We start from the raw sequence: 10,383 nt of genomic DNA, 5'->3' as shown, positions 1-10,383 counted from the left end.
CATGATGATGTCATTGAGTGGAGATGGCTATGTGTGCTGAGTAAGCGCAGATGGGGACATGGCTTGGCGCTGAGCGTATGATTAAGCGCCGAGATCACGTGATCAAAAATATTGTCCGTTTAACTTTGTTTAAATTTGAGAAAATGGGGATAAATACCCTGGTATTGAATGTGTCTACAACACTGCCCCCCCTCTAAGGGCCTTGGCAGCGCCAAGGGCCTTTTTCCTCATCTCTTTTTCGAATTTTTTCAGGATTTTTTTGGCGTTTTTCAGGTTTTCCCTTGGTTCCCAGGTATTCTCTTCCAATCCATAGCCTTTCCATTTAACCCTAAAAAACCATTTCCTGTTCCTTTCTTCTATGTCTGTTATCCCTTCCACCTCATATTCTTCTTCCCTGTCTACCATGACCAGTGGCAGCTGGTTCTCAAAGGTGCGCTTGTTATCTCTTTTTACTTTAGACAGCAGTCCCATGTAGAAGATGTTATGGATGCACATGCTGGGCAGTAGTTCAAGTTGGTATGCGCAATCAGAGATCTTTTTGATGACCTTTAACAGCCCCAGGCATTGTTCCATTAGCTTGGGGCTTAAGGTCCTGAGGTTGACGTTTTTGGCGTCAAGCCAGGCTTCTTCTCCAATTTTGAATTCCACAGGGGTTCCTTCTTCTCTGGCAGTCATTTGTATCTTGGATTGCTGGAGCGCTGCCTCCACTTCCTTCCATTGTGCTTCCATGGCTTGGGCTAAGTTGTTGGCTTCAGGCATGTCTGTTGGCATGTTGGATGGGGTCAAGGAGGGTTCCCATCCATACAGGGCTTTAAACAGGGTTTTTCTGGTGCTACTATTTATGGCATTATTGTAAGCAAATTCTGCCATAGGTAACCATTTGGCCCAATCCTGTTGGTTTACTCCTGAGTAGGCCCTGAGGAAGTGTTCAATGGAGGGGTTGACTTGTTCCTTTTGACCATTGCTCTGGGGGTGATATGCCAAGGAGAAATGGGGGTCCATTCCCAGGTGTTTGTACAGCGCCTTCAGGAACTTGTTGTTAAAAACCCTTCCCCTGTCTGAGACTGTTTTTTTGGGCATACCATGCCGTTTCCAGATGTGTTCCAGGAATAGCTCTGCTAGTTCAGGGGCCTTCAGTTTCTTGGAGCATTTAACAAATACCCCATACTTGGTAAAGCTATCAACAATGACTAGGATTGAGTTGCAGTTTCCATCTTTGGGTAGATCTACTATCATATTGTAAGACACGTGTTGCCAGGGTCTAGTAGGGAGTTCAAGAGGTTGGGGCAGTATTGGTGTGTACTTGGGTTTCCTGACCCATTGACATGTCTCACATGAGTCTATGTGCCAGTATGTATCCGCACAGATTCCCGGCCAATAGTAGTTCCTTGCCACCAATTCTAGGGTTTGTTGTCTGCCGGGGTGGCCAGCTAGGGGGCTATCATGGAAGATCTGTAGTAGGTCCATTCTGAAGGTCCCTATGTCTGGGACCACAATGTGTCCTTGGTAGAAGAGTAGTCCTGCTTCCATCTTGTAGTCCCTGAATGCTTGTTTGATGGACAGTGGGGCCTTGGATTTGTTCTGTAGGAACTGTGTTGTACACCACTGTAAGGTGGGTACTTGCTAGTGGCAGGCGCTTAAGGCTGTAACTAATACAGGACACTGCTTATCTAATCTACTATCTTAGGCTATACTACTAGCGCTTAGGGCGCTCTACTACTATCTACTTGTTGGCAAAGGGGCCTGAGGCCTAGGAGGTGTGGTGAGTAAAGTGGGAGTTAACTTCTGGTGACTACTGGGGCCGGCTACTTAGCTGGCTGACTAATCCCTCCTCAATGGATATGAGACAAGGTAAAATCAACTTGGTGGTTCCAAGCAATTTTCCTGCTGTATATATAGACAAGGGGCACTATCTACATGGTCTGTGCACATGAGAAAGAGAAGTACATATTGTAGAATAAGAAGAGTGCTGCAGGCTGCGTAGAAGCGTGGATTTCTCCTAAGTGTCCTTGGCACGGCATCTTGGCGCGGCATCTCGGCATAATAAGCGCCGAGATCACGTGATTGGAAAAGTAAAGATATGAGTTTGTAAAAAAAAACTAAAAAATAGAGAAAATTCAGGCAATTCTGATGGTATATGTTAGAGGGTTGTAACAAACTGCAAGATTTCTTCCAAAGACTTGTCCTGGTCAAGGGATGACTTGATCTGATGCTGTAGTTCTTTTTCCGGTGTGACTAGCGCGGTATTGGCAAAGACTGGTTCTGGGAGCATGGTTTGAGTGGCAGGGGGTATGTTGGCATGATCCAAACAGCAAGAGAGCGCATCTGGTATTCCTGATTGTTTCCCAGGTTGGTAGACTATTTGGAAGTTATACCCAGCTAGTAGGAGGTGCCACCTTGCATGGCATCTGTTGAATGTGCAGGACTCCTTCCAATATTCCAAATTCCAATGGTCTGTGAAAACAGTGACAGGATGCCTTGTTCCTTCCAGGAAGATGCACCAGTATTCAAAGGAACAGATGATGGCAAGAAGCTCCTTGTCATGTGTATCATAGTTCTGTTCCTCTCCTTTGAAAGATTCCAATAAGAACCCTAAGGGATGCAGGCATCTGTCTTCCTGTTGTTGGCTCAATATGGATCCTAGGGCAGCTCCTGAAGCGTCTGTCTCAAGGAAGTAGGGTTTATCAGGATTGGCATGGCAGAGTACTGGGGCATTGGTGATGGCTTCCTTTAAACCTTGGAATGCTTCCTGTTCCTCAGTATCCCATCTCTATGGTGTGTCTGTCACAACTCAGCTTGGACCTATGGTACAAGGGTTTAAGTCCATGGCCCTATCACCAATGGACTATGAGACTGGGTAGAGGGGCAGGTAGGGCCCAGGGGATATGAGGTAAGGGTAGAGGGCAACAAAGGCCTGGATATGATTCTTAAGTAAAGTGCACTAATGGCCAACTAAGGCCTGGGCAAAGGGTAAGGTGTAAGCTGGGGATGAATTGACAAGGAGGTCAAGTCTTGCTGTTCTAGCAGCAACTTGACCTGGTTTAAATACATGAGGTGAGCCACATCAAAAACAACAGTACTAAATAACAAGTCATTTACAATTTCACATTGTATATCAAATATGTCATGTGATCTTGATGAGTCATAAATATACCAAAAAAGGAAACTGTCTCAGAAAAAAGATAGAAAATAGTAAAAAATCATGTCATGCCAACAAAGGTCATGACAGTGTCCTTCTTGACTAGGTTGTGTAATGGCCTAGCCATATGCCTGAAGTTGGCAACAAAGCAGCAGAGGAAATTTGCAAATCCCAAGAAGGACTGTACTTCCTTAACCCTAGATGGGGTTGGCCATTCCTGGACGGCCTGGATTTTAAGCTTATCCAGGCTGAAACCTTTGTCTGATACAATTATACCCAGATATTCCACAGATGTGACATGGAAGGTGCATTTGGAGGCTTTACAGAATAGTTGGTTATCCATTAGCTGTTTCAGGACTTTGTGAACGTGCTGGGTATGGGATGCGTTATCCTTGGAGTAAATTAGGATGTCATCTAGGTAAATAATGACACATATGTCCAACAGATCTTTGAATAGTTTGTTCATGAAGTGTTGGAATGCAGCAGGGGCGTTTGTCAGGCCAAATGTCATAACCAGGGATTCATATAGGCCGTACTTAGTGCAGAAAGCAGTTTTCCATTTGTTGCCTTCTTTAACGCAGATGTTGTTGTAGCCCCATTGTAGATCCAATTTGGTGAAGACCTTGGTGCCACAGAGCTGGGCCATAAGGTTGTTAGGACAGGGTAGCGGATAAACATTCTTCTTTGCCCAGTTATTGAGGCGGCGGTAGTCAACAACCAATTGGCAGGAACCATCCTTCTTTGGAACAAACATAACAGGGGAGCTGATAGACAATTTACTGGGTCTGATCTTCCCAGCCTTAAGTTCATCCCTTAGCCAATCCTTGAGAGTTGTGGATTTGGCATCTGTCATGCTGTACAAGGGACTGTTCAAGGGTCCTTTGTCAGTTAGTTCAATCCCAATATTTTAGTGCTGGTGTGGTGGTGTTGTAGACACAATTGATACCACGGAATTTATTCCAATTTTCTCAAATTTAAACAAAGTTAAACGGACTACATTTTCAATCACATGACATTGGCTCTTATATCATACACTAAAAGTGCCAAGCCACATCCCCATCCGCGCTTACTCAGCATATGTAGCCACCCCCACCTATGACATCATCATGACGCGTCAGTGACACGTATGCATGAGTAAGGCCAACTGCAGAGCGGGGTTCTTATTTGATACAGTATTGCATTTAATGTATTTGTAATTAGTCCCCTTGTGTAATATATAAAGAGGCCAACCAACCATGGTAATACCCAGGTTGATTACCTCTTGTTGCATCTCTACTTTGTACAAGGGCCTTACAGCCCAGCAACTACTTAGTTACATTTGTCTACACTGCCTTAAGCTACTCCTTTGTTGTACTTACCTAGTTGGTTATTGCCCTTACGGCTCTGGTCATTGCAGTATAGCTGGTTGTTGTTGCAGGTAGCTTGCACACTGCCTTAAGCGGTTTATACTTAGATACAACCAGCCGCAAGCGCCCACCTCCTCAACATCCTTACAGACGTCTAGGACAGGTGGAAGCTTGTTGAATTCTTCTTCTCCAAATACCTTGGCATAGGGGTGGTATTTGGAGGGTACTCCTGCAAGGGGGTTCTTGTCAGCTTCTTCTTCTTTGGCAATAGTGTCATAAACAGAGGAAAATAGAACTAGCTGGAATTGAACCAGCTTGACCACTAAGCCATAGAGCCCTATTATTCCTCTGCTGACAACCCATGATTACACCTGCTACCCCCCAAATTTGGGCTTGGGCCAGCATGCAACCACTTGTACTGGTCATGTGACTGTGTCCAGGACAAATAGCCACATGTTCTGGTGGGTTGTGAGGGAAGGAGAGTGTGCACAAGTTCCAGTCAATTTCAGGGTTATGGGTTTCTAACCATTTGATTCCCAAGATGGCAGCGTGCGTTCCAGTGTAGCAAATCAGGAAGGTTTCTGTCATGCGCTTGCCATCAAAGAGGAAGGTTAAGTGAGCCTTTTTCCAAATCTTTCCAGCCTGGGGGCTTGACCCATTGAGCATAGGAATGGTACGGGGTTGTGGGAGGTCAATGAGTGGTAGGCATAGTGCTTCAGCAGTGCAGGGGTGTAGGAACAAGGATGTGGCGCCTGAATCTATCAGGACTTCTAGGTTTTCCGCTTGTTTCTCTGGTTTGACTGAAATTGTGAATAGGGGAGAGATTCTATTGTTACTATTCAATATATTACAAATCTCAGCAAGTCCAGAGTCCTTGGGGTGCTTGCGCATGGCAGCAGGTACCCTTAGTCTTTTCCTGACTTGGGTCTGGACTCTTTGCCAACCTTGGCGGTTTCCTTTGCCTTCCCATTGTCCTCCTTTGGGGTAGCCTTCCAGCCTGTATGGTGCCCAGCAAACTTGTGGCCCATTTTGCTGCATTTGATACAGGCGCCTTTGGCACAGCAGTGGTTCCTCTCTTCTTCCAAGACAAAGTTGGGGTTGTTGGAAAGTTGCTTGGTTGTGGTGGCCTGTTGGCTGGTACTTGCCCCCCTGTTGGGGGCAGTTGAGCTGCCAGTCTTAATACCCTTAGGCGGGTGGCTGGCACGCTCCTCTTGGAGGGCGTTGTTGATGACCAAGGCTGCATTTTGCAGCTTGAGGAGGGTCCAGGGACGGTGTTTGCGCATAGCAATTTGGCAGCTGACCTCCCAGTGGAGGCCTTGGGCAAACTGGCCTTGAAGGGCTGCATTGTTCCAGTCCAGTTCCATTGCAAGGGCTCTGAACTTAGTGATGTAGTCCGCACATGTGCAGGACTGGGTAAGCATAGTGATCTTCTGCTTGGCAGCCCTTGTGGCGTCAGGGTTGCCAAATGCCGCCAAAAACTCCTGTTTGAAACCTTTGACCATTTGGATAATGGCTCAATGTGATCCAAGCTGGTCAAGGTGGGGATGGGCCCAGGCCCCAGCAGTATCCTTCATATTCATCAAGAGGAAGGAGAGAACCTCTTGATTGGTTGGGAACATTCTGGCATTGAGCTGGGTCCATGCCAGCATCCTTGTGAGCCATTGTTTGGCCTCACTCCCAATCTTGCCCATATAGGCATCTGGGTGGTCTACTTTGACCAGGGCAGGATAGGCGCTGGTTGGAGCCGGTGGAGGAGGGGCTTGGGCTCCAATGGGGGATTGGAGATTGTTGTACACCACTGTAAGGTGGGTACTTGCTAGTGGGGACAGGCGCTTACAGCCATACTACTACACACAAGCTTATGTAATCTAATCTACCTAGGCTATACTACTGACGCGTAAGGCGTCCTACTGCTAACTACTGTCAACAAGGGGGCCTTAGGCCTGGGAGGTGTGGTAAGTGTAATAAGGGGTGATGCAACTACTGATAAGGGCTGGCTACTTAGCTGGCTGGAACTGTCCTCCTCAATGGGTATGAGACAAGGTAAAATTGACTTGGGGTTTCCAAGTGATTTCCCTGCTGTATATATAGACAAAGATACTAACTACATGTGGTCTGTGCGCGTGTGAATAGAAGACTACATGTGAAAAAGAGAAGCATGCTGCGGGCTGCGCAGAAGCGTGGATTTCTCCTAGGCGCCCTTGGCACGGTATCTTGGCGCAGTATCTTGGCATAATAAGCGCCGAAATCACGTGATTGAAAAAGTAAAGGTAAGGAGTCCGTAAAAAATAGTAGAAATATTAGAAAAATTGTGCAAATCTAATGGTATATGTAAGGAGGTTGTAACATTGCCCCCCCCCTAAAGGCTCTTGGCGGCGTCACAAGCCTTTCTGAGTCTAGCTTGGTTAAAGCGCTTGATCTCTTCCTGGCTGTGTTCCAACAGTTCTTCTGGTTCCCAGGAATTGTCTTCTGGGCTGTATCTGTCCTAGACGTCTGTAAGGACATCAAGGAGGAGGGCGCTTGCAGCCGGTGGTGACTAAGTAGAAACCGTGTAAGGCGGTGGCAAGCTATCCTACAACAACAACCAGCTATACTACAATGACCAAGGCCGTAAGGGCGTTGGCAAACTATCTAAGTACAATGAGGAAGCCGCTTAAGGCAGCGTAAGCTAAGTGACTAAGTAGTGGTTGCTGGGCTGTAAGGCCCTTGTACAGTGTGGGATGTGACAAGAGGTAATTGACCTGGGTGTTTACCATGGTTGGTTGGCCTCCTTATATATTCTACAAGAGAGCTAATTACAAATACAATAAATCAAATACCTAATCCAATAAGAACCCCGCTCCGCAGTTGGTCTTACTCATGCATACGTGTCACTGACGTGTTGTGATGACGTCATAGGTGGAGGTGGCTACGTGTGCTGAGTAAGCGCGGATGGGGGACGTGGCTTGGCGCTTAGCGTATGATATAAGCGCCAAAGTCACATGATCAAAAATGTTGTCCAATTGTTTTTGTTTAAAATCAAGAAAATGGGAATAAATTCCCTGGTATTGAGTGTGTCTACAACAGTATCCCTTCCATTTGATCAAATAGAACCATTTACCCCATTGTTGTTTGGAATCAATGATCTGTTCCACCTTGTATTCCTCTTCTCCTTCTATTGTCTCCGGAGGGGGTTGTTCTGGGAATGGTTGGCTGGGAGATTCATGGCTTTTGGACAATAAACCCACGTAGAATACATTGTGGATTTTCAAGGTTTCCAGGAGTTTTAGCCAATAGGCATGGCTGGAGATTTTTTCTGTCACTTCAAATGGGCCTAGGCGTTTTGGGTCCAGTTTGTTGGAGTTTGTTCTGAGCTCCACATTTTTTCCGTCCAGCCAAACCTTTTCTCCTATTGAGTATTCCGGCACTACTCCTGATGCTCTTGTCATGCGTTCCTTCATCATTTTGAGTGCTGATTCCGCTTCTTGCCATTTTTGGGCCAGAGTGTTGGCTACCAGGTCTGCTTCTGGGACGTTTGCCGGGACTTTGGAAGGATTCATGACTGGATTTCTTCCATAGACTAACTCAAAGGGCATTTTCCCTGTGGCAGAGTGTTTGGCGTTGTTGTAAGCATATTCCACCAATGGTAGCCAGGTTGCCCAGTCTGAGTGGTCTGCTGCAACGTACAACCTGAGGTAGAACTCAATGAATTGGTTTACCCTTTCTGTTTGTCCCTTGGATTCTGGGTGGTAAGCTGATGAAAAGGCTGGTTTCACCCCAAGACGTTGGTAGAGAGCCCTTAGGAACTTGCCTGTGAAAGTGGTTCCCCTGTCTGATATTGTTTTGACCGGTAGACCATGAAGTTTCCACATGTGGGAGATGAACAAGTCCACTAACCCTTTTGCTGAGACCCTCTTTGTGGTTGGGATGAAATGCCCAAATTTTGAGAAGGAGTCTATGACCACTAGGATGGTGTTGTTACCCTGTGACTTGGGAAATCCGGTGATGAAGTCATAGGATATAGTGTGAAAGGAGAACAACAGGACTTCCAGGGGTTTCAGGGCAATAACCAGGGCATGTGCACGTTGGTTGGCTTGGCAGGTTGGGCAACATTCAACCCATTCCTTTGCTGATGACTTCATGCCTGGCCACCAGTAGCTGCAGCTGAGGAGCTCTAGAGTTCTTTGTTGGCCCGGGTGTCCTGCAAGGGGCAAGTTGTGAAATTCCCTCAATAGCCGTTCTTTGATGGTCTCCGAGTTGGGCACTACCAATTTCCCACAATACCATAGTAAGTCTTCTTCCCAGTTGTAATCCCAGTAGGCTTTGCAAATGGACAGAGGTGAGTTGTCCGCGTCCTCTGTCAGGAATTTGATGATGGGTTCAAGTGATGGGTCTTCCTTGAGCTTAGAACAAATGTCTGTGACAATCTTGACTTCCTCTTCTGATGAGTTTGCAAAGACTTCTGATGGTAGCATGATTTCTGGTTCTGTGGGGAGGTCTACGTAATCTGACCTTCTTGACAGGGCGTCTGGTTTTCCTGATTGTTTGCCTGGACAATAATGAATTTCAAAGTTGAAATTGCTCAGGAAAATTTGCCATTGCGCATGTCTCTGGTTGAAGGTTTGTGCCTGCATCCAGTACTCCAGGTTTCTGTGATCTGTAAAAACCTGGATTGGTTTATCCATTGCTTCTAGGAAAATCCGCCATTCCTCCAATGCCTTGATTATTGCCAGGAGTTCCTTGTTGTGGGTATTGTAATTAGCCTCAGCACTGGAGAATGATTTGGACATATATGCCACTGGGGGTAGGCAGTTATCTTCCCCTTGCTGACTAAGGATTGCTCCCATGGCTACTCCTGATGCATCCGTTTCAAGGTAGTAGGGTAGTTTGGGGTTGGAATGGATCAGGACTGGAGATTTGGTAACCAAGGATTTGAGCTCCTGGAAGGCGGCTTCTTCTAGGTTGCCCCATGACCAAGGGGTTTCCTTTCTTGTCAGGTTGTGGAGTGGCCGTGCAACAGAGCTAAAGTTTGGAATGAATCAACGGAGGTAATTTACAAACCCTAGGAAGGCTTGGACTTGTTTGACTGTTTTGGGGGTAGGCCATGACGTAACTGCTTTGATCTTCTTCTGATCCATCAAAAATCCAGCTGGGGAGATGATGTTATAGATAGGGTGTTATGTATCACACAATTTTGCATTCACAGCTCACCATCCACAATAATCTGTATATATCTGACTTTCTGATTTAATGGCCATTTGACTCCTATTTTCCATTATTCCTGTCATTACTCTATGTAATGCTCATATTGACTGTATGTATCACATATCGTTCAATAGAGCTCCTTTCGCTCGTTCTAACGCTGTCTGTCACGTGCTCATACGATAAGATCTCATGGAGATATTAGCTTCACAAGATTCTATCTATGTGGCTCAAGTACCTTACTAATCATTATATTTATATCTTTACATCTAGCTCATTACATGACTAGCTCTAACTTGGGAAATGAACCTTATTCCTAGCTTAGTTGAGTCATACCTCTCATGAGATTACTAAGGTTCTCCTTATCTAGTAATTTCTAGTGGCACTGCAAATCCTGCTTATGAGTCATTCTGCTTGCCACCAGAATGACTCACACTAATGACTCACTCTAAGTGCTCATTGGCTGCCAAGCATTTCTTGATAGACTGAGTCATGTATTTAGATGTTTCTATTTTTTTAACTAATTGCAGTTCAACCCAAGAGCAGTCACATTCCATCCTAGTCATATCTGTGCCTTCCCACCCACCAATCAAAGTCTTAGGAAGCACAGTCCTAAGCAAGTCATATTCATACTCTGACTAGGTGAATGACTCAGTAACCTTGCCACTCTAGGGTATAAAAGGGGACTCTTGCATACCCTTGGAGGGCACCCACCCT

General features: G+C 45.9%; 3 protein-coding genes across 3 annotated transcripts; all 3 read right to left on the bottom strand.

Annotated features, from left to right (window-relative positions):
• Positions 1-174: 174 nt before the first annotated feature.
• RhiXN_12263 (Retrotransposable element Tf2 protein) lies at positions 175-1,530 on the bottom strand (the record flags this gene model as incomplete). Its single annotated transcript, XM_043332078.1, has 1 exon — positions 175-1,530. One exon carries the CDS (start codon positions 1,528-1,530, stop codon positions 175-177), a length of 1,356 nt encoding a protein of 451 aa, XP_043186839.1.
• A 610-nt stretch (positions 1,531-2,140) lies between these two features.
• Positions 2,141-5,906, bottom strand: RhiXN_12262 (Retrotransposable element Tf2 protein; the record flags this gene model as incomplete). Its single annotated transcript, XM_043332077.1, has 6 exons — positions 2,141-2,770; positions 3,216-4,018; positions 4,498-4,540; positions 4,617-4,780; positions 4,842-5,311; positions 5,407-5,906. 6 exons carry the CDS (start codon positions 5,904-5,906, stop codon positions 2,141-2,143), a joined length of 2,610 nt encoding a protein of 869 aa, XP_043186838.1.
• A 93-nt stretch (positions 5,907-5,999) lies between these two features.
• RhiXN_12261 (integrase core domain protein) lies at positions 6,000-9,602 on the bottom strand (the record flags this gene model as incomplete). The annotated part of the gene is made up of 3 exons (XM_043332076.1): positions 6,000-6,283; positions 7,586-9,486; positions 9,526-9,602. The coding sequence occupies 3 exons, from the start codon at positions 9,600-9,602 to the stop codon at positions 6,000-6,002; spliced, it is 2,262 nt and encodes a 753-aa protein (XP_043186837.1).
• Positions 9,603-10,383: the final 781 nt, after the last annotated feature.

The sequence above is a fragment of the Rhizoctonia solani genome, chromosome 15, assembly GCF_016906535.1.
Source record: "Rhizoctonia solani chromosome 15, complete sequence".
Taxonomy (NCBI): Eukaryota; Fungi; Basidiomycota; class Agaricomycetes; order Cantharellales; family Ceratobasidiaceae; genus Rhizoctonia; species Rhizoctonia solani.
The sequence above is the reverse complement of the archived record's forward strand: the minus strand, read 5'-3'. Positions and strand labels throughout refer to the sequence as shown.